Genomic DNA, 27,041 nt, shown 5'->3' on the forward strand with positions numbered 1-27,041 from the left:
TCCATCCATCCATCCATCTATCCATCCATCCACCCATCCATCGCACTCTTCAGCTCAGGACAAGGAGGTGAAAGCCAAGCGGATTACAGTAGCAGTTTAATCTGGCTGACCCACCAAGGGATTGCTCTCTACTTTTCTGTGAGGCTCCAGGGCTAGAGGGCAACGGGGCTGGGTGGTGGGTGGGGGTATTCAGACTCAGGGGTCCAGCAGAGAGGGTGGAGACCAGGTAGTAGACGGGGGAGGGGGTTGGGGTACCGGGGCAACAGGGAGGGAATAAAATGAGGAAGAAGGTGGAGGATGAGAGCTGGTAAACTCAGAGACTTTATCCAGTTTGAGATAAAATGCTCTCCAGGATGGCGCTGTTGGTTAGTGTGTGTGTGTGTGTGTGTGTGTGTGTGTGTGTGTGTGTGTGTGTGTTTGGTGCCAGAGGTGGGGGAAGGGCTTTGGTTGTTATTAAGAGATGGAATATTAATGCTACTTTGCCTCTAATTTCTTTCCATCTGTCATCAAGTGGTTGTGTGTGTGTGTGTGTGTGTGTGTGTGTGTGTGTCTTGTCTATGAATAGATACTCCTCAGATATTAACAGACAATTAGTCTGTTCTGTGTTTCAAAGACAAAATCCAAACGTGTCCTTGGTGTGTTTTTTTTTGTCCTTTATTCTGAAAACATCAAATCTCGTTTTACTCCATCTCGTCAAAGTCATTCAGACTCATGTGGCTTTCATCCCCAGTTAACGCCAAATTTATCGGTTCACCAAGTACTGCGCCAGATTCTGTCTTTGTCGACCGACAGCCTCACATGTTTGTTTCCTATCGCTATTTTTAACTAACTCTTGAAATTTGGACATGAAGAGCCAGGATAATATGGCAATTAACGGCAGGGGTGCTCACTTCGATGGGAGAGGGAGGAGGATGGGCACATGAAGTCAGAGGTGGTTCAATTAAAAAAAACTTTAAGGAAATTGCTTATCAGGCTTTTCATATTAATGGCAGTCTAATAAAATATTATATCATTAATGCACTAATAGTGCTTGAAACACTTTTAGTTTTTGTTAATGGAGACCTTAAACTTTCTGGTACTTTCTGCTTTATTGGGTTAACTTTACCAGAACCTGAGCCTTGTTCTAACCCAGCGCTGGTATTGCTTGGATTTTATCATCATCTCACTGTTCCCTATTGTCCTGTCTAGGGATGGGTATCGTTTCGGTTTTATCCGATACCGGTGCCAAACCGGTACTTTTGAAATGGTGCCGGTGCTTAAACGGTGCTCAAACCGGTGCTTAAAGAATGGAGAACACAAAATTGGTCCAAAAACCTCTCATGTTCAGCTGTTTTTTTTGTAAAAAGATAACAATGTTAGCCTTTTCTGCAGCTATGGGGCATATATGGTATCACTCTTGGCTGGAAGCAGTGCTTAAACAATGGAAAAAACACAAACTTTGTCCAAAAACCTCTCATGTTTAACTGTTTTCCACTTTTTCTTTGGTCATTTTAGCCTTTTTGGCCAGGGTGAAGCGAGTATCTGCCATCAAACAAGAAGACAGCCGCATGTAGCTATGATGATGTTTGCTAGTTCACCTTACATGCATTAATGTAATAACGTGGTGAGCCTACTCAACGTAAATTACACACGAACAACATTAAGCTACTCACGCAGAGAAGAACGGCTGCTGCTGCATCATCATCCGTCATCATTTCTGCTACACTGGCAGGGCTAGGGGCCAGGACTCTATTCTTCGGGTTTTTGGGGGATGTTGCTAACTCCGGGTCCGATAACAGGCAACCCACCCGCAGTAGATGTGCTCGGTGTGAGGTCTCGCAGCAAGCTATCAAATACGGCGCATTTCTCGGCTTTAAAAAGAACGCTATGCGTCGCCAGGTGTTTCATCAGATTTGAGGTGTTACTTCCTTTGACAGTATCACAGTATCAGCTTAAAGCACTTGTTGCAGGGTGCTGAGTTTGCATCTTTTGCTGTGAAGTACAGCCAGACTTTTGACCGCTTTGCCTAGGGCATTTTTAATCTGTAGCTCTGCTCTAAAAGAACGTACGTACCTGGACCCGCCTACTATCCTCGGAAACATAAAATGATTGGCTAGAATCTAAAGTGTATCACAGCTCAGGAAAAAAAAGCACCGAAATAAAGCACCGAAATGTGCGCTGCTTTTCGGTATGGTTACTACCGTTTATGTCAGAACCGGTGCCATCATGGCACCGCATACCGGTACCCATCCCTAGTCCTGTCCTATTTTTTGTTAATTCAAAGGCCAAATCGAGCATCTTTCTTGGAGATTGTGAATTTAAAAATGATTCAGATGGGTATGCAGGTGCTTCCAGCAGCTGCAGGTAAAGGCTGTAGTTCAGTTTATGAAGAGATTACGCTGAATAACCCTACGGACATGATGATTTGGGTCCCCGTGTCCCTCAGAGGTCACTGCACATCAGAACAGAGTTGTTCTGAGTGATCGCCATTATCCTATGACGAGCCATTGAACTCTTCCAGGATAACAGTGCCCCAATTTATAGAGCACGAGTGGTCACAGAACGATTTAATGAGGATAAAAACTATCCGAATCATCACCGCGGCTATACAGGAGACGTTGGACCAGCGAGCTGGGAAGTGCTCGTATCAAAACACTGAAGAATGACGGTGGAGCTCCCCAATAGCATTTCATAGACGTGTAGAGTCGATGCCAAGGTGGATTGAAGCATGTTTTGGCCCAACACCTTCACTTTAGTTTCTCACCTTTCTCTACTTCCACTTATTTCGTATCCTCGAGACTTTTCTTCATTTGGACTTTTTCCTCCAGTTGAAACAAATAGAAGTGCACTAACTTTAAGTGAAATCTAATGTTCCAGTTCAGAGAAAAGCAACATTTTTTGTTAATAGTTGCTGGAGCACAGAGCAAACATTGTTTTGACATTTTGTGTCATAACCTCGGCATTGGATGGCGTCCACCTAAAAGAACGCTAGACGCAGCCTTGGAACATGGAAAGGACTGACAATGCTGAGCTGTTTTAATGTCCTAAATAGCTTGTTGTACAGAGCTGAACGCAGCGCAGGGGTCTGAGGCAAGCTGTGTCTGTGGCTCTGTTTGCCTCTACAATGCCTTTCATGTCCCTCATATCAGCGTTCCTTTCATCAGTCCTCCCCCGCTGCGGTGTTTCGGAGGAGGGGTCCGGTTGGCGAGCCGGATTAGCTTCCAACTGGTGCTTGTCCAGATTCTGATTTTGAAGGGGGGCTTAACCAAACTTGCCTCAGAAAAGACGAGAGGAAGGAACAGGAGGGAGGGAGGAGAGGAAAAGCGTTCCTGTGGGGGTGACGCTCCTCTTCGGTTGTTTACCTTGCAATTAACATGCTGGATTGTTCTGTGCAGAAAAAGAAGAAAGTCAAGTGTGTAGAGGACGGAGCAATAGGCCACCGTAGATACAGATACAGCAGGGAGGGCCTGAAGTGCTGCTCGACACCTGCTCTATTGGAATAGCTCTGCGTCCACACAAGCACTGCTCAGCTTTAAAATATAGAAAAACCGAGCCACCCCATACTGCGAGTGTCATAGCGAGGGCACAGACGATGGCACTGACCAATCAGCAACAGATGCCCCCTGGAGGTAAATGATCTAGACTATGATTCGTCTGTGTGTGTGTGTGTGTGTGTGTGTGTGTGTGTGTGTGTGTGTGTGTGTGTGTTTGGCACAGTGGTTAAGACAGACCCTCTGAGCTGCTGTCAACGATACGGCACCCTGCGACATGGCGGCCTGGGGGACCTTATTTTTGGCCACACCAGGTGCAAGTGTTTTGGGCTGGTTACATGATCTTGCATGAATGTGTGTGTGCGTGTTGTTGGTTAGCATGTGCATATATAAAGCTGCAATTGTGTGTGTCTGTGTGTGTGTGTGTGCGTGTGTGTGTGTGTGTGTGGCCAAATGCTTGAGTCCAGGAAAGGTCAGAGATTGGGTGGAGGTGCCAGGAATAGGGGTGTGAGATGCCTGGGTGTCTGCAGGGCTATAACACATACACGCACGCACGCACACACATCAAGCCGAGGCCTCCAAACCCAAAGACACATCAGAACAAAATCTGGTCAAAGTGGAGCATTTTTCTTTCCCTCCTCCATCGACTCCTCATCCTCATCCTCTCCTCTCCTCTCCTCATGTAAACACGATGCTGCTTTCTGGATCTGGGATGCCTGAGGGACAGAGCACAGACAGGAGCCCCGTCACCATGACAACAGCTTCTCCGAGCTGCCTGACACCCAGACGCCATTGGCTGAGGGCTGTTGGGGGGAGGGGGGGGGAGGAAGGAGAGAGCGCGAGAAAGAGAAGCAGGAGTAAGTTAAGCGAGGGGTAGAAGGAGAAGGCGGGAGGGGTATTATGGGGGTGAGGAGATAAGGAAGGCGAACGACCCCATTACTCCTCGTGGGGCCGTGCGTGCCCCTGTTCAGGTTCATGTGCTGGTTTGCAAAGAGGGAGAAAGGGGAGCAGAGGGCGGGGAGAGGGGAGAGGGGAGGAGGCGCAGGAGGGTGTGTGTGTGTGTGTGTGTGTGTGTGTGTGAGACCCTTGCAGACCCTCAAGGCTTCGTGGAGTTTCTTAATGTTTTACTGTGAGACTACAGGGAGCAAAAAATGCTTTTTTTTCTCTAGATTTGCTTTTATTGAACGTAAAAAACGTGTTTACACATGAAAACTGGAGACGCAGATACGCAGGAGCTGGTTGCTTCTCGCCTCTCGTGAAGCTTGTAGCTCTGTGGGTATGTTGTGTCAGCCACATAATTTACATACTCTGCTCTGACTGGCTGTCTGATGTCACCACTGTACCAAACATCATTTCCATTTATTGCTCAACAGTTTGTTTGCCATATGCACACAACTGTTTAATCATTAACTTTGTTTTTTGGTGTTTTTTATTTCGAGAAATGATGAAGGACGCTGATTGACTGATGAACATGTTCGCATGTGGGTTGAAAATCCAAATATTATAAATGGTCCTTGTGGTGGGAGCTCTTCCAGGATATACTGAAAATGTTTGGCTATATTTAGAAGATGAACTGCAGACTGCATCTCTGTGGATGGCCGGTCAGCAGTGACAGAGCAAACTTTAGAGATTACCAGAGAGAAGAGGCGAGAGGTGGACAGAAAACAGGAAGGAGAAGGAAGTTTTCTGACCTTTCAGTGAGATGGACACAGCCAAACACGTCACAGATGTTACGTCTGAGAGGCTGCAGAATTATGTAGGCAATGCTAACAAGCTAACCTCAACGTGAAAACACATTTTTTCCCCCTTTCCAAGCACTTAGAATATGAAATATTCTTGTAATTTGTGCAGTCATTGTCGCTGATGTTTCTGCAGTTTGATGGTAAAAGCATTAACGCTACAAAGCCGAAGGTTCCGCCTGAGAGAGAGCTGCTGATGTGTGCTTTACCTGCAGAAAGGTGGTGAATGCAATGCACCGTGTTTATGTGCAGCTTGGCAGCCTGCTGGCACTGCTCGGAGGGGAAACGGCAACGGAAAAAGTGTGTGTGTGTGTGTGTGTGTGTGTGTGTGTGTGTGTGTGTGTGTGTGTGTGTGTGTGTGTGTGTGTGTACTGGGTCTTCCTGTCGTTCTGTGATCACTGGCATATTTAGACTAATCATTGAAGAGGGGGAGCATGTGTCTCCATGCATATGATCTCGGCTGCTGCATGGTGTGCGTGTGTGTGCGTGTGCGTGTGTGATTTTAAAACCATACACACAAGGGGGCATAAATGTCTCAGGCTGTGTTTGCACATGTGTTGGTGTATCCATCGCAGGAGACAGAATTTACTCTCTCTCTCACACTCACACACACACGCACAGGCACGCTCACACACATTAAGCTGTACTGAAGAGAAGTAGAGGAGGTTGTTGCTAAATCAGAACCAGAAGTTGAGGCGGAGTGACGGAGGGGCTCAGATGGGGGGTGGCGTGTGTGTGTGTGTGTGTGTGTGTGTGTGTGTGTGTGTGTGTGTGTGTGTGTGTGTGCGTGACTGGTGTAGTCTCTCTGTCTGGGATGTAGAGGTGAAGGTGAAGGGTGGGGAAGAAATAGTCTGAGTTAGATGGGGCGGGGGGGCAGAGAGGGATGCTGGGTGTTTAGGGGGTAAAAGGAAAAAAATCCCCACCACCCCCACCCTTCCTGCAAACAGGAATGAAACAGTAAGCATGTTTCACCTCGGCCATTAATCCTTTGTACTGACTGGAGACCTGAAGCAAACACAAAGAACTTCTTTCTCGTTCTTTAAATCTCTCAATTTTCTTCTCCTCTCTTTGCTTCCCTTTTATTCGCTCTGTTTCCCCCTTCTTGTTCTCGTCTCTCTGTTGCCATCTCTCCCAGCCTTTATCTTCACGTCTCACTCTGTGTGTGTGTGTGTGTGTGTGTGTGTGTGTGTGTGTGTGTGTGCGCGCGCGCGTGTGTGTGGCTCTCTGTGTACTGGGTCTGTTGTCCTCTCTCTGTGCTGTGCTGAGACTATGCTGGGGATATTTCTGTCAGCCTCTGTTTATTTATTGATGGTGATGCTGGTGAGAGTTCGCCTGCCTACATGTGTGCTTGTGTCAAGAGAAAGTGTGGCGCTCTCTGGAAATCTTTACCTCCTCTTCTTCTTCTTCATCCGGTCCTCTCCGTGACTCCTTCGCAGTAAATATTTGTCGGCCTCCATCCTAATGACACTGCAAGGCCGACCCGGGATGTGCTGGCTCTTTGACCTCTGAATAGCTGGATGGGAACCAGCAGCTCTGCGCTCTCTGGCTTGTCTCTTGTGGAGGATGAAAGGCTGGTGTCACTGAAACGGAGGCTTAAATCATCCCCGAATGAGCACCTCCCTGACACCGCTGTCTCTGAGCCACGCTGCCTGGCTACCGAAATAGTTCCTGGAAGCAAGAATGCAAATAGAGGACATTAATGTCAGTCCTCATTGTATGTCAGACCCCGCTGAACTCTTGGGAACCTGTCGACTGGTGGTCCAGAGGTCAGGAGGTCCTACCAAGGCTGTTTATCTTCCAGTATATCTCTGAGGGACAGGCAGGGAGCCGGGCATTTGAAGGTGTGATGGCAGGCAGGGAAGAAACGGGCAGGTTTGTTAGCAGCATCCATCGTGAATGTGCTTATGCTCTTGCTCTGTGTGCATTCCTTGGTCAGAGAGGGGTTCAGATAAGGGTAAAGCTGGCTTTAAACTAAAGCAAGTTGTGCCCGATTTCATCAGCTGACAGCACCAGCGAGTACTGGACGTATAGTGTTGCTTGGTCAGTCCTTACTGATTTAATTCTTCATTCACCGACGCAGCAGTGCAGGTTTGTGCCGGCTTTGTTTCCGATGCGTAGACCACTGAATCTTTCTTTGACATCATTTATGTTGTTTTTACAATCACCAAATCAACCAAATCCACAGCAGCTCACAGGTGGTGCTGTTGGTGCACATCAGCATCAGTGGGTAACAGAATAACACCTTAATGTACAGCTCTAATTTAACCCTATGGTTTACAAGCGTGGTGCAAACATAACCAGATATACGAGTGCTGATAAGCTCATCATAGCACACTGATGCCCCGAACGTTACCCAGTAGAGCTACACTTAAGAAAAAAAAGGTCAAAGCAGTCAGACTGGAGTCTAAACAGTCTTTACAACGACAGCTTCCGAGTATAAAGTCTGTCCGTTCGAGCACATAAGTGTTTGGAGGATCTCGTCTCGTGTCTTCCACCCAGGTGAGACTCCAAGCTGATACCTCGCAAAGCATTTCGCATCTGAAACGTCTGCACACGACAGGCGACAGTTTCTGGATACAATTGTTGCAATATCGTTAATTTGCGAAAGCAGTTATAGTGTTAGTTTTGGATTTTTGCACATGACTTTGCAGTCAGTTTGACTGGCTTTTCGCAAACAGGAAATATCGTTGCTGTCAGCAAATCTCCATTTCTTGTAGTCCTAATAACAGCTAAAGAGATTCTCTAATGCTTTAGACGACCTCTCCTGAAAGGGACACAGCCAGAAGTAACCAAGTTACTGTCTGAAACGGCAAACATGGTGTGTTTAAGAGTAGCAATTCGATTATGAAGTGACATGCGTCGGGATCTCGGGGCTTAACCGTTTCCAGGTAAAATTCTGGATTTTTCATCAGGGATTTTTTTTTTCCAGTGGAGCTGCTGGTTTGTGTGATGCTATGTGATGAACAAGCACAAGTTTACAGTTGAAACACATGTACTGAACTGAAACTGCTCATGGGTCAGCTAAAGCAGCTGTCAAGCTCTTTTTCTCCTGTTACTGAAACACCCACCACCCCATCCAATTTTCTCCTTATCGCTTCCCTGTGGCAGCAGTTCTTCTCTTTTACCTTCGCTCTTATTTTTCTACCTGTTTATTCTTTTCTCTAACAACTTTCCTTCTTTTCTTTCTGCCTTTCTTCCTTCATTTTCCCTCTCTGCCTCTCCTCCACATGCCTCGGGGTCCTCAAGAGTTTCAGGAGTTCCACAGACTGTCCATTGTCTTGGGAATGTGCTTTGCTCTCTCCCCTCACCTCCTCCTCCTCCTCCTCCTGTCTGGCTGGAGACAAGGTTAGGTGGTGTTCAGCTTCTGGGTCCACAAGGCCACTGGGTTACAAGACGCTAACCTGATTAACTCCCCGCACCTGGACCAAGTCAGCTGATCAGGCTAAAGTTGAATATAGGCTCTTTTAAAAGAGGAGAGAGGATGAATGTAACTGTGTCGAGATTCTGGGATCAGCAGATTTACCACTGCATGAATAACGTGTGAAGGGAATACAGCGAATGATCAGATCTTAAAGATCTGAAAACAAGAAAATAAAAACACGTGTCAGTGATGGCTTTCCCGACCGCTTAACCCGTCTGTGTGTTTGGTTTAAGTCATTCTTAAAATCCATCCTTAGTGTGAGGGAAGAGATGACATGCCTCCAATTTCTTATCAGGCTTCTTGTGAATTTCTAAATTTATCAAAATACTTGAATCATTAGTTGTGACTTATGAGGTGGATGCTCCCTATGTGGTGGTGCCTCTGGGATACAAAATTGGTAGCGCGTGCCGTGTGTGTGTTTCTCACTGTGTGTGTGTGTTTCTGTGAGCGTATATTCATATCTTTGTGGGGACCAAGAAGTGGAAGTTTACTATACTTGTGGGCACCAAAATCCTGTGTGTGTGTGTGTGTGTGTGTGTGTGTGTGTGTGTGTGTGTGTGTGTGTGTGTGTGTGTGTGTGTGTGTGTGTGTGTTTCTGACTGTGTGTGTCTCGCATACCCAACCCCCCATCCCAGCATCTGGCACTCAGGAGGACTGCTCCTTCGCGAGCGTGTCTTCCTGCCAGGGCCTACGCACGCGCACACACACACACACACACACACACATTAAAATAGAAACGGGGTGAGTGGATTAGGCTGGTGTGAGATCTTTTTAAATGTGTGGTGTGTTTCTTTTGGTTGCTAAACATAATCGTCAGACACAACCTCAGCTCAGCAGACGGGATCGCATTTGGGCTGTGAGACAAATCTGCAGGCTGTTACAGTAGAAGACAGTAAAAACTTTGGTGTAATTCATCGAATTTTCTCTATCAGCAGCACATTACGCATTATAGCAATGGTAATTGTTTAACTACTGCGATGTGCAGACGTCTGACTTCAGCTTTGAGGTTCGCCACATTGCTTTAGGCGCTCTGGAATGTGTACAGCCCAACTGGAACTCCTTGGCTGCTCTCCCTCTCTCCATATATTTTTTATGTTGACGGTATACGGTACCACCACTTCCTTCTCCTTTTCATCTTGCACCTTCTTGGCTCTGCAGAAATAAAATCCAGTTGTGTGAGCACAACATGAGGAAAAAAGCAGAGCGAGAGAGAAAGGAAGAAGTGAGCATGAGAATATGAAAGAATGCCAAAGAATAAGGAGGAGGTAGATATTGCTAACAAGGTTGCCAGAGACTCTTTTCATTTTTAATAGTCCCGTAGGAGGTCTGGCTGATAAAGTGTTATGTTATATTATTAAATCCTGGCAAAGTTGGAGCTGCAACAGATTCCAACAGTGGCAATTGTGAAAGCGAGTCTGTGGGTTTGATAAAATTCACCAAAATGAATGGACGGGATCTTTAAACCTTTAAACAACACGTGTCCCACATGTCTTCTTTTTTTTTTTTTTTTATTTTTTTACTTTTTACAGGTAAGTAATTCTTTAATAAAAGCATCTGATATTTTATTTTCAATTTTCAAGTAAGGGATTGCCGGTTGTCGCCTCGTTCCAGTAGATTTTAGCAGCTTCTATCGCCTCTTTTGCACTTAAAAAAAAAAAAATCCCTGCAGATTTGATTCCCATACAGCCGAACACGGAGTCTGTCCTATTAAAATATGATTGTTTTGGTGGACTGGGACAAACGGTGGCACTGTGGTCCAGCAGCTTTTTCCAGTGTTTCTGAGTAGGATGCTTCTGCTTCCTTAGGCGCTAACATCAGCGAGAACAATAATCTCACGTATTGTCTTCTTCTGTGCCCAGTCTAGTTTCATTTCATCTTTTTTTATTTTTAAAGATCAGGCCTTATGCCACATGTTTGAAGGCATTTTTTGAGACTCAAAATGTGGCTTTAGTGTCAGGGTTACAATTGGTTATGGTTAGGTATTTAATTTTTCAGGGTTAGGGGCTATGGAAAGCATAATGTCAATTAGATGTCCCCACAAGATATGAATACCCTACATGTGTCTGCATGCGTGTGCACATTTAGCCTGTGTTTTAGTGCATGAAGGTAAAATCCACTGATGCTTTTATTCATCTGCCCAACAGAAGTTTGGGTCATTCCTTCCTTTATAATTTATATTCTGTAATTTTTTGTGTTACCAGCTTCATCTCAGCATTTCCCAGAATTACATTCTGCACAGCCCAGACAGCGGCTGTGAACCTGTTGATTTTCTGCTGTGGTGTTCTGGTTTTTGTTTTTTGTTTTTTTGCTTGGAGATGGCAGAGGAAAAAGTGATAATGAAAGCCATGGCAGAGGTTGAGGTTTTGTAGCTGAAAATAGGGAGCACCTCGCCTGCTTGGCAAAAAAGCAACATGGCTTTTGGCTGCATTGCATTCTTGGTGTAGAGAGGATGAGATGTCTGCGCCTCCTTTATGAGGGATTGCTCGCCGTGTAACTGTTGAATCTTAGTGTTAAAGGTCAGCTGATGAAAGACAAGGACGCGCGGCGCCTGACACGCTGTAGATGTGGAACTGAGCTGTAAAATGTAAATAAATGACAAACATTTATTTACATTTTTTGCAAACACTGAGAGAGAGCCATAAATGCGACACATATCTTCGGGTCTGGCTCTTTCCGGGGATGATCTGCAGCCCTGTCTGACCTGCACACCTGAGCATCTCACCTCAGGAAATATCCAGACATACTTCAGAGGGTGGAAGGATGCATGATAAAACCTTTTCTCCTATCTCTGACAAATACTCACACACCTTTCTTTCTCTGTCTATTAGGTTTTGTTTCTGAGCTCCGAGCGTTCTATTATTCCCTAATTAGCAGCATTAATAATCTTCAATTAGGCATTTAGCTTTGTGCACGTGTAACTCCTCATCCTTTGCTTAAAGTGTGTATGCGCGTGCTCGCCGACAAGCGTCATCGCGGCACCCTGTCCTCTGGTTCTGTCGTGGCTTTCCACCCAACACCAACTGTCTAATGAGGGAGTGAAAGGCCACGGGCGGAGTGGGAGGCAGGAGCTGAATATCAGTGTGTGTTTGTGTGTCTGCACACATGTTTGTGTGTGTAATTAAAGAGAAGTGCCAGCAGGGGGGACCGGTGTCAGAAAGGGTCACCAAGAGAGCAGCGGGCCATCGCCAAGCTTTGGTCATTAACTGCCGAGCGCCGGTAAAGGCGTGTGAAGGTACACAAGTGTATGTCAGGAGGCCAGGAACTAAATTAGTCTCCGTAAATATGTGTTTTACTTAGTTTACCCGTGTTTGTGTCACATTTCACTCAGAGTTTAGCTTTAGCGTTGAGTTAAAGACTTCATAAAGTATGCTGCGAGTCATTTTCAACATGTTTTGTTTATTATATTACTTTTATTGTTGTTTTCATGAGATTTCTGCGAGCCCAGTGCAGCATTTTTAGATCGCTTGTTTTGTACTAACTACAGTCTTAATCACAAAGAGAGAAAAAGATACATTTGGTCACGGTTGGTTGTTACGTTACCCCTTTAAAAAATATTAACATTGTGATATATCAAAGAGATACATTTACTTTTCCTTCTTTTTTTTAAAATAAGATACAAGATGGCAGCTTCTTCTTCCTCCTCCTTTTGAGGTCGGCAAAATCCTCTTCCTTCACACTGACAGCGGTGACGTCAGTCAACCTGATTTGATTGGTCAGATGGTCAGACTGGAGACAAATATTAGGTTAACCGGATCCTCAACAGAACCACTTATTTTGGACATAAAGCCATAAAAGTGATCGTCCACAAAAAACGTGTATCCACACAGTAAAGGTCATCTGGCGAAAGTTGAACCAGGCTGTTGCTGTGCGCCTTTGTTCCTTAATGCAGATAAGACTAAATCCTCTTAAATCCTCCCCGATTGTCCGACTTCTTGTGTTTTTGGTGATGGCGCCTTGTTCTCTTTGTTTTTATTATTAAGACTGTCAAGGACCAAAGCTAAAGTAAAACTTTAGTAATACATTGATCCAGAAAATGCTAATTCCTCCCGATTTACGTATAAACATCAAACAAAATTTCTGTTTTTGTTTGCTTGGCTTTCCTTATTTCAGGCTGTTTGTCGGTCACGTGGTGTTCCCTCCTCTTCACTCTGTCAGCTGCCATCCACAGAGAGCCACCGCATCAATATGATGTTTACAAGAGGCAGCAGTTGACGAGGAGAATAGTTTGTGTTTCTGCATTTGTTTGTTTCATCTCACTGTGTCTGCGTGTGTGTGTCCACAGTAATTTGTTTTCTTCCCTGACAGGTAGTGTGTGGATTGCCATGGGTTGATTGGTTATCCTGAGAGGTGTAGTGGGAGTTTAGGTGTGTGCTCCGGGGCTGCGTGGGGAGATCCGGGCGGCGTCCCCTCTCACAGAGCTTTCCCTCTGGGCTTCCAGCTCAGAGCAATAACTGGGTAGCTGGGAGGCTGCTCCGGGCGTCTGGGGCCCTAATATTGGGAGGAGATGGTTCAGAGACAGGAACAGTGCGAGGAGGAGGGATGTGTGTGTGTATTTGTTTGTGTGTGTGTGTGTACTGCGGGGGGATCCCAAGCAGATTTGTTTACCGGTAATTAATTCACCTGATTGACATAACAGCTGCCAGAGCTATGGGAAGGCAACAGCATATGTGTGTGTTTGTGTGCAAGAACACCCCTGTGCATACTTACCATGCAGATTTTTCTGCATACCTGGTGTGTGTGTGTGTGTGTGTGTGTGTGTGTGTGTGTGTGTGTGTGTGTGTGTGTGTGTGTGTGTGTGTGTGTCTGCACACAGAGCAGACCCAGCCATTGAGGGGATTTCCATGTGGCAGGGTTTGGAGCAGGGTTCCTGGCAGAGCGACCCGGCAGTTCTCTGTCTTCCATCGATCGGAGCCGTCTGTCCGCCGGCAGCACCGCTCACACCGAGCTGCCTCGCTGCTAATCTTTATAGAGTTGACTTCACTGACAGTTATTGGAGCACTTGAAGCTAAGGGGAGGAGAAGGAGGGCCGTGACAGAAGGACAAATGGGAGAGATGGGAGGAGACGGCGATCGCAGTGACAGTCAGCAGGGTTGTGAAAAGTAATTCCTGGTTTGGTTTGCACACGGGCCACATGAAACCAACAGGAACTAAATACATAGACACATAACAGAGCGCTCAGTCTGGCGTGAGACACGCGTGTGCAAACACATCTCTGTGTAACTTTACGTGAACGTCAGCCATAACCGAATCACAAGGCTTCGCTCTGTCTTCGTTGTTTACATTAACAACTTCATCTCACCTGCTCTTCAGCAGTTTATGCTTTTTTGTTCAGCAGACAAAGAATGAAAAATAAAGCGATGCCCTGTTTTGGGAAACACGAGCTTGGACTGGACTCTGTTACTCTGTGTGTGGCTGCATGCGTGAACTTTGTGGTCAGAGGATCTCGGTTTGGGCGGTTTCATGTGTTTCTGCGTGAGTACAGTCAGGTCAGGCTAAACCCTTGGAAACGGAAATAAACACAGGCTTCCACACAGATATTCAGACACACTCACACAGATACTAACAGGTCAGTATCAGTGTTGTTGTGACCAGCAGGTAGCAGTGTGTTGGCCTGCTTGTCTGGACCCAGATAACGGCAGATCCATTACCCCCTGGAAGCTGAGGTCTGATCACTGGGCAGATAGAGCCGCTCACTCACTGTCTGTGGACCTAGCCGGTTAGCCAGCCTCCACCGTGGCACTAAAGAGGATCACAACAAGGGGCCAAAGGAGGGCAGACCCCCTTCTGTTAGAGGAAATTGTCAAATGCACGTCCTCCGATAATGCCTCTCTCGCATCTCGTGCAAGCCGGCGATGGTAAAGATTGCCGTGGTTATGTCACATCATGGGACACCTCAAAATGGCAGCTGCTGATCATCTTATCACTCGTTGGAGAGATTCAAGTCGTCTCAATTATAAACGCTAAGAGAACAAACTGAAATATGAAGTTTATTTTCGTTATTTAGCCTTTGTCTCAAGCACAGTGCGGTCTGTGTTATTATAGAATGGATTACAGTTTGAGAAATGCGCTCCTTTGTTTTCTTGCTTGAAGAGTTACACGGAAAGATTTATGCTCCTCTTCCAGCTGAGCCTCGTGTGCTGTTCTCCCGTGTTTGCTGAACTTACTGGCTTCTGGCTTTAGCTTATTTACCAGAAAAGATATGACAGTGATATCAATCTATTCGTCTAACTTTTGGAAAGAGTCTTTCCAACAAGTGAAACTACAGCGTTAAACAGATGCACCTCACAGACACAAAAAGACTTCAGATGCTGTGAATCTCGTCACGCATCAGCAGAGACGAGAGAATATCCTTAACTCATTTAGCTCATTTGCAAAACATGGAGGCGGCATGGATGGATGCAGGGTTAAGAAATGAAGATGTCGCATATCAATCGTGTAAGTTCATTAGTTACAAGTGAACCAAGAGAAAACCTTGTGTTTGGGAAAGACGGGATCACGAAGTAATGTTATAAAAGTGGCGTATTGCAGGCGTCACTGGTCGTAAACGTTTCTGCTGAGAGTCGCTGTTTCAGTGGAAGAGCTGGATTCTTGGCTCATTTTTTGAAATAATGACCAAATTCGCAGTCATATTTTTTGATTGTAGCTTGGAAGAACGATTGCAGTGAATTTGGCCTATTCATGAAGAAGCGTGTGCTGATTTGGACGAGGTGATGGCTTTTGTGGATCAGCAGCTTCAACACAATGGACTAATGCAACAGCATCGCCGCTTACATCAGCATCGCTCTTCTGCTTATGACATCGGCGGGTATTTGTGATGAAGTTATCGTTTTATAATCTCCGAAAATATTTTGTCTTGAAACAAAGACTCGCAAAGTTACGCCTAGATGCTCCACTTTAATCTCAGAGAACAGCTGAGCTTTTTCATGACTGTATTCTCTCTGAATATTACCCTCTCGCGGCTTTGTAATTTTTTTCAGCCTACAATGGGCCTAATACGTGTCGTAGAAATGCGGCGCTGATTATTGGCTGGCTCGGTGGGGATGGAGAGAGAGCTGAAGGAGAGCGACGGTGGTGAGGAGTTAGCACTGTGGAGGTTTTGTGTATCGGGTTTGTTTGTGCGGAGGGAAGAAAAGGAGAGAGATAGCTGTGGCAAAAAGGGCAGCAGCTATCAAAAGCCACAGGCTGCTTTAAACTCCACGTCTGTTTCTTTTTCTATCTTTTCCTCCTCTTTCTCTTCTCTCTCTTTCTTTTTGCTTTTCTCTCCCTCCACCTATCGCTTTCTCCCTCTCTCCCTCTCTCTGCTCCCTGGCCATACTGATGATTGACGGCCTGAGGGTTTTAATGGGCACTGGAGAGCAGGAGCTGAGGTCGGGGTTGTCATGGCAACTAGGAGAAGGGGCCTTTTGCTGCTGCTTCACCTGAGTACTGTGGAGCCTCGTTGGCTGGCTGAGGCAGGCAGGCTCGCGCGTACGCACACACTCACTCGCCACACACACACACACACACACACACACACACACACACACACACACACACACACACACACACACACACTCGTCACACGTACTTACATGCCAGCACCACTTCCATTCACTCTTCCTCCTCCCTCTAAGATGTCCTGCTGTCTATTGAGCTATCTTCTCTTTTCCTTTTTCTCATTCTTATTTCATCTTCCTATTTTCTCCCTCCCTCCCTCCGCACGGCCGTTAAAGCGCTGAGACAAACCGCAGTTGGTTAACCGTGCGCACGTGTGTTTGTGTTGGTGTGGACGCATGTATGTCAATATGTACAGTATTCAGCCCATTGTTTTTGCTGCCCATTGTTCAACAGGAGAAAAAAGCGCACCACTGCACACTTTACAGTCTCGCGCCCTTATTTTTATTTTTCAGTTGCTCCATCAATATGGCTCCTAGAAGTACAGAAGCCCAAATTATGCACAAAGGAGTCCCTCACCAAAACCAAGTAACAAGCAGCGACTTCTTTTCGCAGTTCACACACTCCATCTTGATTCAGAAAACACTTTTTTTTTTTTGTTTTAATCCTGCAGTGATTATTAGCATAATCAGACCTAATAATGGATCCATTCAAACCCTCTCATACGCAAACACACACAGGCTCGAGATCTGAAACAACACAAATCATCTGCCACAATCATGCTTCTATGGGACCCAATCTGTTGCTTAGGCCAACCCCATTACCTGACCTGACCTGTCGGACCCTTTTCAACCTGGGAAGCGATTGCTGACTAAAGCCCCGCCCACACGTGATGGTCGGGGACCTTCGAGGCTCTCATGTCCTTCACGGTAAAAAGTAATATTATGAAATTCGGCTACATACCAATAGTGTGTGCTCATATACAGGACTTTTTCTTTCCATATTTTAACTACTCAATACTCTGTCATTTTTTTATGCATCTTCCTAAACAACACATCCTGATTTGCTCTGATGGTCAAAAAGACTAGTTAGAATTTCACGTTTTTATGTTTAATAGTTTTCCCCTTACTTGCACCTGTTTGTGTCGCTGCTGAATGGTTGCCGAGTTGCTGCTCGTTGCTTCCTGTGTGGACATCGTGGTAGCCTCTGGGGACAATGGACAACTACACAAGACTTCCTGTTCCATCTGCTAATCACTGTTTACAAATACAGATGTACTTTAAAAAACTGATTAACTGTTTACAGACTGTAGCCAATGATTTTGAGATTGTTTCTGCGGGACATCGGTGTGCTTCACCGGGTTAAAGCTAATACTAAAGCTAACTGCATATCTACCCCGGTCTTTCTCCCAGCTTTCTTGTCTTCTTTTCTCTGTCCTGTCACATGAAGGCTAAACAGACTCTTTGGGGCCAAAGACTTTGTCCCCCTGTCGCAGATGTCTGTGAGACTGAGTCTCATTTAAGACCTGAGTTATTTGGCATTTATGCGTTAAAAGAAACATTGGGAGAGTTCACATGCTTCCCAGGCCACCAGGTCACAGTGGAAGGAAGAAAAATGATGCTTAGCACTTATTATAAGAGGGGTGAGTGTCCATTTTTTATCTGTGTGCTGTATTCTTTATTTTAAGGTTTGGAAGATCCTCTTGACCTCTTCCTCTTCTTGCTTGTCTACTGTTGAGGCTGGAAAGAACTGACAGTTCACACATAGACCTGAGAGTAATATAGAAGCATCTGTACTAAGCTCTTCTTCACTGTCTGACCTCTCCTCACCCTCTGAGAGAGCTCTCCAGCTCTTCCTCTCTTGGCCCGCTTCCTATTGTTTGCCAGCCTTTTCTGTTTAAATGTCTCCCCTCTCTCCTTTATGCCTTTCTCTTTCCAGTTTTGGCTCTTGCCTTACTTCTGTCGATGCCACATCCGTGCTCTGTCACGGTTGTTTTCAGAGCCCCACAGATTCACACCCTTTTGCCGCTGCAGTTTTTGCATGCGCGATTGTGCGCGCCCTGCCTCGTGGCCCCGGGGCGTGCTAGTTAGTGTCTGGGCTGTGCAGGTCAGGCGAGGCACGGAGGGAAGTGAGCGGAGCTCCGGTTACAGTGGGGGAAGGGCTGGAGGAGAGCGCTGTGTATGTGCATTTGTAAATTATGTGGATTTGCATCTATGTTCAATAGCAGATATTGAGGCTTTTAATTGGTTATGCTTAATCAAAAGACCCATGGTTATAGTTAAGGCCGTTAGATTGTGTTCATCTTTAAGAGAAAGCAACAGTGACTATTTTGGTACACCCGTCCATCCTCCACAGCCTTTGGAGTAACAGCATCTAGGTCGTGTCTGGAAGACATTAAGACGGGTTGCTTGTTAGATGTCGGGGTATCTGTGCGGTCTTAGCTTTTCAGTTCTTCTTCCACAGGAATCATTGCAACTTTTTTTAATTGCTCCTTGCATTGCCCTGGCCATGCCAACGATGTGCTGATGGTCGGCACGACTGAGGCAGCGCCACATCCGTCTCTTCTCCCTGATGTTTAGCATCATTATTACTGTGAGAGAAAAGATTAAATACAGTCCAAAATCAATACAAGTCATAGATGCATTCAAGTGACACATTTATGCCCTGTTTTTGTTTTTTGTTTTTTTTTACTTTAGCAGTTATTGGAAAAAAAGTGCTGTCCATTCATAGCGCAACGGGGAAACTAGTTTACTCCAAACCCACAGAATTCCTTCCTTAATGTTCCCACTAAATTACCATATTTGCATTTTGTTTTTGTGTCCATCGATTGGTTTATCACAGCACCCAGACAATCATATCTCCGTCAGATATCGTGAGATATCTGTAATTGCTCCATTTGCTCCAGAAAGAGCGCAATCAGGGTGAAAAAAAGGAAAAAAGTTTGATGGCAAATCATTTCCGAACAGCGCGTATCTCTTTCTATTAATTTCGGCAGACACAGGATTGTTTTAACACCTTGCCGATCGTTGATTGTCCCGTGACTGTGTGTTAATCCGCTGAAGGGAAATGCAGAGGCTTTTATTTTGGTTTTGTTGTGGTTGTTCTTTCAGAGCGCGGCCGCTGCTCCCAGTCCAGTGATGGGCAACATGCCACCCAATGATGGCATGCCAGGAGGACCCATGCCCCCGGGCTTCTTTCAAGTAAGAAAAATGACCTTCCGTCTGACTTCATCCCTCACCCACCCCCACAATCACCTCCAACCATCACCCCTCCCTTAGCCATGGCTAAGCCTATCCCTCTGTCTCCTCCTCCTTTTTTTAGCCTCTTTAGCTGTCCTAATCCCTGTCCAGATGTGTTCCCTTCTCTGTCTCTCTGCGTCCATCCCATATGTCCATATGCCCGGGATGTTAACTCCTGGTGCTCTGTCTGCTGCTCTAGACTCTACCCGTAGAGTTTTCTGTGTTACCGTGTGCTTTCCAGAATATGAAATGCCTTTGCAAGTGAAGGAGGTGTTGGGTTTGCTGGGAGGGGAGGAAAAAGCAGAGTGAAGAGGAGGCTATTTTCTCTGGTCTGTGTTGCTTCACTAATTCCTCCTGTCATCACTGTTCTCTGAGGGCTGTCTCAAAGGCTGACGAGGTCACTCGCACTCTTTTCTCTGTTTCCGTCACTCTCACATATTCAAATGAGGACATATAGGAGCCTTATTTGACACTGTGACACACATTAAACTCGTAACATTTACAAAATTGAGGTTTTAAAGTAACTGTACCCCCAAAGATATGCTGTGAATTGCTGAGGGTGAGAACAGGAAATCTGAATTGGCTTAAAGCAGCTTTTCTACAGCAGACAGTTTGAGTAAGAAAGAAGTCACCAGCAAATATGAGATTTTTCACATTATACCACGAGCAATTCAGGTGAAACGCCTACAGAAGGAAGAGGGCATTCATCCCCTGCAAAAGTTTGATGTCATTTAGCGAAACCCTGGACATCTTCTTGTGGAGTGGAGCCTTTAAAGGAGTAGTACAACATTCAGCCAACTCAGCTCCATTTACTGACAGTTTCCACGCAGTCTGTAGGTCACGTAAAGGAGCTGTCTGCAAAGACACCAAAGCAATCACAAGGTTGTTTTTGGTGGCTTTCAACGCAGCAGCCGAGAGCAACCCTTTCCCTCTGGTCTGTAACCGAGCGTTTTTCCCTAGCGACCATTGGTTGCCAAGGAGTTGCCGACCGGCTGCTGAATTTTATTGGTTAGAGTTTGGAAAAAGTCCTCTCTGTCCAAAGATAACAAAGCTCCTTCAATCGCTAATGCTAGCTAGAAGGGTTGTCCTGCTAACCATGTAAGATCAATAACTGTCAGCAGAATATTGAATATATAATATTCAGTCACCAGATCCCAGCCTCGTGCTCACATTGGTTGATATATATATATATATATATATATATATATATATATATATATTCTTTTAAATTTAATTAATTTTCCTTAAATTAATAAACAAAGATGTTTAATAATGCATTTATTGTTATTTTATTTTTAAAGTTTTATTTTTGAGATTTTTGTTTGTAAATCCCTGTGATGTGTAAGAGTCTTGCTAGCGTCTCAGCCATTTAAAGACTTTCTCCTGAGTTAAACATCAAACAGGATTCGGCTGACCAGGCAATGCAATAAAATTACAATACGTCTTTAAGAATAATACTTTACTTTATTAATCCTTTGTGAGTATAATTAAACATGCTCAGTGCTGTAAGCATGCTGCACAAATTTCCTCTCACTCTCTGTCTATAGCATACCTGATGTTTCCATACGTACAGTTTGAGTACAGCCTGTTTTTTCTTGTTTGATTGGCAGCGTGTCATGTTCTGTGTGTGTGTGTGTGTGTGTGTGTGTGTGTGTGTGTGTGTGTGTGTGTGTGTGTGTGTGTGTGTGCGCATGCATGTACATGCTGGGGTGGTAGAGAATGTTAATGATGTATGAGCAGTGAGCAGGCCAGGGAGAGAGCTATCTGATGGTGTTGCGTGAGTGACATTGCTTTCCATAAATAGACCCTGTGTGCAGGGCAGACAGACAGACAGACAGGATGGGCAGAGAGGAGGAGAACAAGGAGGGATGGATGCTGTATTCACTTTCATCTTTTCTTCTCTTTTCATCCATCCTTCTTCTCTTTCTCCTCCCCTCTTCAGCTCAGATTAGCTGAGCAAAGCAGGAAAAGGTGAAGAAAACAAGAAAACAAAGGTGCGAGCACAGAGCCTGCACAGTGCACCGAGACAAAATGCTCCCAGTGCCACTGCAAAGATTTCCCTAAATCAAGCTCACACTGTTAGTGGTACAACAGCATCCTTCAACATGAGCCAGAGCCGAAGCCCCGCTCATTGCTTTCTGTAGGTAGCTGACATTAATTCCCCATTGAACTAATGGCTGCGGTCCACGCTGAAAGTGCAGGCTGCTGAGAATTCTGCATTGCATTTGTTCATTCAAATGAAGGGGAAGCTGTTTCACCCCCCCCCCCCCCTTCGCACACATTGTTGAAATTGTGCTCGTGTCCTCAGTCACTCCTGAGATACGGTTAGTCGAGTGGACCACAGTCTTGCCGTAGAATTGTGAATGGATTACATCGAGCTAAGCGAAATTTCCTCGGCGTTTCGGTCATTTCTCATCTGAACTCTGGGTCGGCTTCCTTTCCCACCTTCTCCCTCCCTCACCTTCTCCTTCACACGCCAGGTATCCTTCTTCATGACATTTCTTCACTCTCTCCATTTCCCTTGTTTTTGAAACTATTATTTCTCACACGCCGCTTCAGTGACACATGCTTACTCACCGACTGTGTGTGAACTGCTCGTGTGTGCTGTGTGTGTGTTTTTTCCCAGTTGCTCTAGCATAGCAATTAACATAGGTGACCCCAACACTGGCTCCAGTCCTGGGAGAGAGGGATGAGGGGCAAAGACAGGACACTGGAGGAAAATAGAGATGGGAGGAGGAGGGTCTTCCTTCATGTTATCCTAATGTGTAGTTCACAGGGTGAGCCTGGCATTCGGGGGTGGGTGCGGGGGAGGGGGGGGCATCATTTAGGCAGAAAGACAGAAGAAGAAAGAGAATAGAATAAGTGTCTACACGTTTGGTGTGTAGTCCTTCGTCTCTCAGCAGAAGTCCATCGCTGCTGCATCATAGCCCTCTGGGGAGGGCAAGCAAAAGGGGAGATGACACGGGGGAGGAGGGGGGAGGGAAAATTAGGGACGAGAGGCAACAAGGAGAGATAGAGGAGGGTGGAGGAGGGGAAAAAGAAGAGGACAGTGAGATGTCAGGGGAGTCTTTCCAAAATCTTTTTTTTTTTTCAAATGAGAAAATGAACATTAAATGATCTGAAGCGCCTCGCTCTCGAGCTGCTTCTGTGATCTACACACGACACGTAACGCAGTCAAAAACACAGAGCGCACTCTCGTAGGGGTGTAAACCAGCCGGGGTGGGGCATCCTCTCTCTACTAAACTGGAATTGTTCCTCTTGCCAAAAAAAAAATAAAAAAGAGGATCGAGAGTCAAAGGCTGTGCAATTTACGGCAGGTAATTGCAGCTCTTCAGGGACAACACGAAAAAGCACAACAAGAGGATTAGGTTTGATTACACATTTAAGAACAAGCAACCCAGGTATCAAAGGCAAATTTAAGAACCTGTTCAAAGCTGACACATGGCACGCACATGGCGAATTAGGGAGACATCTGCGCTCGGTAATTTATTTATCAAAGGTAAGACTGGGCTCGGGGTTCAGTCCGGTCAGTCGTATTACAAAGATGCAGATAAATAAGGTGAAGTGCTTCGGAAAGTGAATGACAGACTGCAAACCGTACAGAAGTGATTGAGGAATAGCATCTGAAATATTATTTCTTCTGTTAGGGCCGGCGCCGGTCCTTTAGTGGAGATTGCGGACTTTACAGAGGGATAATCACAAAGTTGCCCAAAGTTAACAAAGTGAGGTGTAACAGTGTTCAACCTCTCAACAAAAACCACCGACATATTTAAAAAGTTATGCAAAAATGTTTAATCTGCTTTTCTAACACATGTGAAAAAGCAGCGTGAGTGGAAGACACAGATGTCAAAGGACCCAGACGAGTCAAAACTTTCCACTGAGAAGAGGGACTCTGCTTATCCTTGAGAGGACAGCCACAAAGATCATACCCAACAATTCCCCTTGAATGACAGACTTTAAAATGAGAAGCAGTACTCGGGAAAACCTTTTCTCTCCATCGTGTACCTGCACTTTCCTTTAGACTTGGCTCATGAACATTAATGATGAATGATAATAAGGAATGAAGCCTTTTTCTCCTGCTGTTCATGCTTCACCTCCACCATCACGTGATTTCATCTGTTTAGAGGCAAACATCACATGTTTCTCTGCGTGTTGGTGAAAGAGCTCAGGTCCTGGTGTAGTATTGCTTCAGTATCTTTGTAGACTGTGTCTGCATGTCGTAGCCGTGCACTGCAACCAGAAGGCAACGAGCTGTTGGCTTTTTGGAGGACGGCATCACCTCGCGATGAACAACACGCAGAGAGCAGAAGAATGTGGGCGAAGCAGTGGCGAGCGGCGTCGCCACCACGTCCTGCCAATGAGCACACTTCCGCTATATTGCGTAGCAGCCCCCTCTCCCCATACGTGGCAATTAAGTTGGCAATACATCGCTGCTCCGTCTGGAAATTCACAATGGACAAAGACCTTCTTTGTCGTTTCGTGAAGCTGAGAGTTAAAACAACGTAAAGTGTCCCTGCTGCCGTTGTTTGAGGTGTGCTTTTGTACTGCTTTGTGCTTAACTCATTTGTTGCTCCTTTCGAAAAGACAAATTTTCAGCCAGTCAACATTCGACCAGCACGTAGCATCACGGCTGTCGTACTGCATGCTTTTGGCTTTTTTGGAAACGTGTCCCTGCGGCCTCTACATTGGTTGAATTCCCACAATCCTTCTCACAGATCCACACTGGTGCACCAATGGTTGGGCAGAAGCCTTAAGCACCAACAGTGAAGTAAGCATGAATAGTTTTCATCAATTAAAAAGCAGGTGGCTCCATTTTGGGGAACTTTCCATTGATACTCATGATTACTGAGGCCATGCCTCTGGGAGGGGGGGGGGCATATCGCCTGTAGCAGTACCCCTTGTTCTTGTTGCTAATTTTTCTTTTCTGACTCTGGACTCGTCCTGCTGCTGATCAGATGCTTCTTGGCTGTGCCGCCTATTAATGTTTAAAACCTCAAAAACCTTTGCACGATACTGTAAATAATTTGGCACCGTCCCAGTGGGTTAACGGCTATCCTCCGGGAGAAAACACTCCTGATCGCGTGCTCCCGTCTCTGAGCTGACATGTTGCCATGTTGTATAGCATGAGCTAGCAGGAGACCCACTGCTGCCACTGCTGCTCTCTCTGGAATGTTAGCAAGGAATGACAATGAGTGTGCATTCAGTGTGTGTGTGTGTGTGTGTGTGTGTGTGTGTGTGCGCTGCTACTCCTGGCTTTGTTTGTTGTGTTCAGTGATGCAGGCTGCTTTGTGTTCTCACTCTTTGTGTGTGTGTGTGTGTGTGTGTGTGTGTGTGTGTGTGTGTGTGTGTCCAGAAGTTTGACAGAAGTTACACACTGCCCTCTAGTGTTGGCAGCTATAAACAGGTGAAAAACCCTCAGCAGGCTGCTACTCTTCCACCCCTCTCTCCCTCGCTCTCACTCTTTCTGTTAGTGGTCCATCAGGGGCAGCAGTGTGGGTCTTCCTTAAGCTGAAATGAGCGGTGAGGAGGCGAGGGGGTTGCGTTGATGGGTGTGTGGTACTGTGCCAAGCTGTTATCTCCTTAGCCGGGTAGAAAATGATTTTATTAATTGCTTCATTTAACGCTCCCCGTGTCCCCCCCCCCCCCCCCCTCCTCCTTCCCCTCTCCCACACGAATACACAAACAACGCCACACAAGCTCACGCACACTCGCACACTCTCCAAGCAAGCTACTTTTCAAACTCGCCCTGCATATACCTCCACGACAGTTGAAATGTTCTCTCGCTCCCTCTCTCTGCGGGGACCTGTAGAGGGAACAGTAGAGCCATAAAGGCCATATGCTGGCCCATTCAGATGTAATAGCAGGAAGGCCTGGGGAGGCCCAGTCAAAGGAGCTACGCTCCATTATGGTACATTATAGAGAAGAACAAGAGAGGAGCACTGTGAGTGTTTCTGTGTGTAGTTTCTGAGCAAGTGTGCGTGTGTGTGTGTGTGAGTGTGTGCGAGAGAGAGCGTGAATGAGATTGTGTATTATCTACCCTGCAGGAACAAAAATTTGTTCTCACAATCATCATGTTGAGACCTCCATATGGGGACGAGAAGATGGTCCCCATGTGACCAGCTGGTAAAACTGGTGAAAGTAGTTTAAGGATTACGTGATGGTTATGTCAAAGATTCAGGTGAGGCAGGAAGCGCTCATGGTTATGTGCGAGGGTACGGCTCTGAAAGATGAATGCAAGTCAATGCGGTGTCCTCTCGAGCGACTGAAACTAGGCTGTGTGTGTGTGGGGGGCGGGATGAGAATCAGACTGCTGCAGCTGGGTCAGTGCAGTCAGGGGTGTCTTGTTAGACACACACAAACACACACACACACTCTGGCTCGGCAACAACAGTAACCTCTGAGGTCAGACAGAGCTAGCGCTGCATTAGCCCCAGTGTGAACCTGCTGAGAGACAGAGCGAGCCAGTGCAGCTGGTGTTAACCACCCAGAACATACACACTGCACACGGAGTGGCAGAAAAAACCCACAGTGTTACCGGCACAGACGTCATAACTGTGCCGGCACGCCATCTCTGTGCTGCATGTACAACTAAATAAACACGTCCAGGTTTGCGTGTCGCGTTGCTGGTTAAAAAGTGGCTTTTGTGGAGACTTGACTACGTCTCAGATGATGATGAGATTAATAGAATCAATGAAAGGTAAACTGACACATCTCACAGGGAGAGGAAGCACCTGTCTGAAGAGCCCTGCTGCTGCTTCTGCCTTTTATAAAGGGTAACAAGTCCTTGAATACGTGCTTCTGCTCATGAGCAGTGTTATTTTCATGCGTAAGTACGAGCTCATCTCTCCTGCCAAAATCTGTGCTCTTGTATGGCGTACCTGGCAGTGCAGCAGTACTGTATCCGTGCTCGTGGGAACTCGCTTGTTTCGAGCTGTCAGTCAGGCGTGTTTATCTTTCCGCTGTAGTTCCAGGTTCCTGGTGTCGAGCTCTGTGGCTTGGATGGCGGAGCGCCGACAGAGCACTCACACGGGGAGGGTGGAGCAGTGAGCCGGGTGGGAAAGTGAGGTAGAGCCGGAGGATGTGGATGTACCTGCTTCTCTCTAGCTCCGATGCAAAAGAGAAGCAGGTACATGTGCAGCTGCCTCTTACATGGAAAGCGATGCACATGAGTGAAGAGGCACGCTTGTCTAACAGCTGTGTGTGTTTAGCTGAAAGTCAGTCAACTGAAACATCATCAGCAGATATGATGATTGATGATTTTGCTCTGATAATTAAAATTAAAAATTGCAGCTATTCGCGAGAGAGCAGTAGTATCACAATGTCGTGCAAACGTATGTATGCCAAACTTATTCTACAAATTCTATGTCTTTCTGATTGGCTGCCTCTTGCAAGCAAAACTATTTGAACAGCACTGGGAGGAGCTTCTGTGCATACAGCCAGAGCTGTGATATCCCTGCTCAGGGACATCACACAAAGCCAGGAGTAGAAAAGAACAGTCTGAAACTGAGCACTTAGAGCAATCTGAAGCACGCTCACATTCATACCTACAATTTAGAATAACCAATTAGTGTATTGTGTGTGTCTTTGGACCATGGGAGGAAGCTGGAATAGTCTAAGCATGTCAACAGGAAAGCCCCACCCTGCCAGTGGATTCAAATCTTTTTGCTATAAGCGCTAACAACCACTGTATTGTAGTTATAATATATATTAGTATAATAGGTCCACTTTAGGCAAGCGTGCAGAATATTTGCATAAAGTTATGTTTATTTTAGATTTTTATACATTTAATATTTAAAAT

The 27,041-nt window shown here is 45.9% G+C and overlaps 1 protein-coding gene across 2 annotated transcripts in view; it reads left to right on the forward strand.

Moving 5' to 3' along the window:
* Window positions 1–27,041, forward strand: part of ssbp4 (single stranded DNA binding protein 4) — an 87,614-nt gene that overhangs the window by 45,561 nt on the left and 15,012 nt on the right. For both annotated transcript variants that reach the window (XM_082524044.1, XM_082524045.1), the window contains exon 5: window positions 19,115–19,204. In XM_082524044.1, the coding sequence (XP_082380170.1) occupies window positions 19,115–19,204 (90 nt within the window). The remainder of the gene's footprint in view (window positions 1–19,114; window positions 19,205–27,041) is intronic.

This window comes from Aulonocara stuartgranti (assembly GCF_965226115.1).
Source record: "Aulonocara stuartgranti genome assembly, chromosome: 23".
NCBI lineage: Eukaryota > Metazoa > Chordata > Actinopteri > Cichliformes > Cichlidae > Aulonocara > Aulonocara stuartgranti.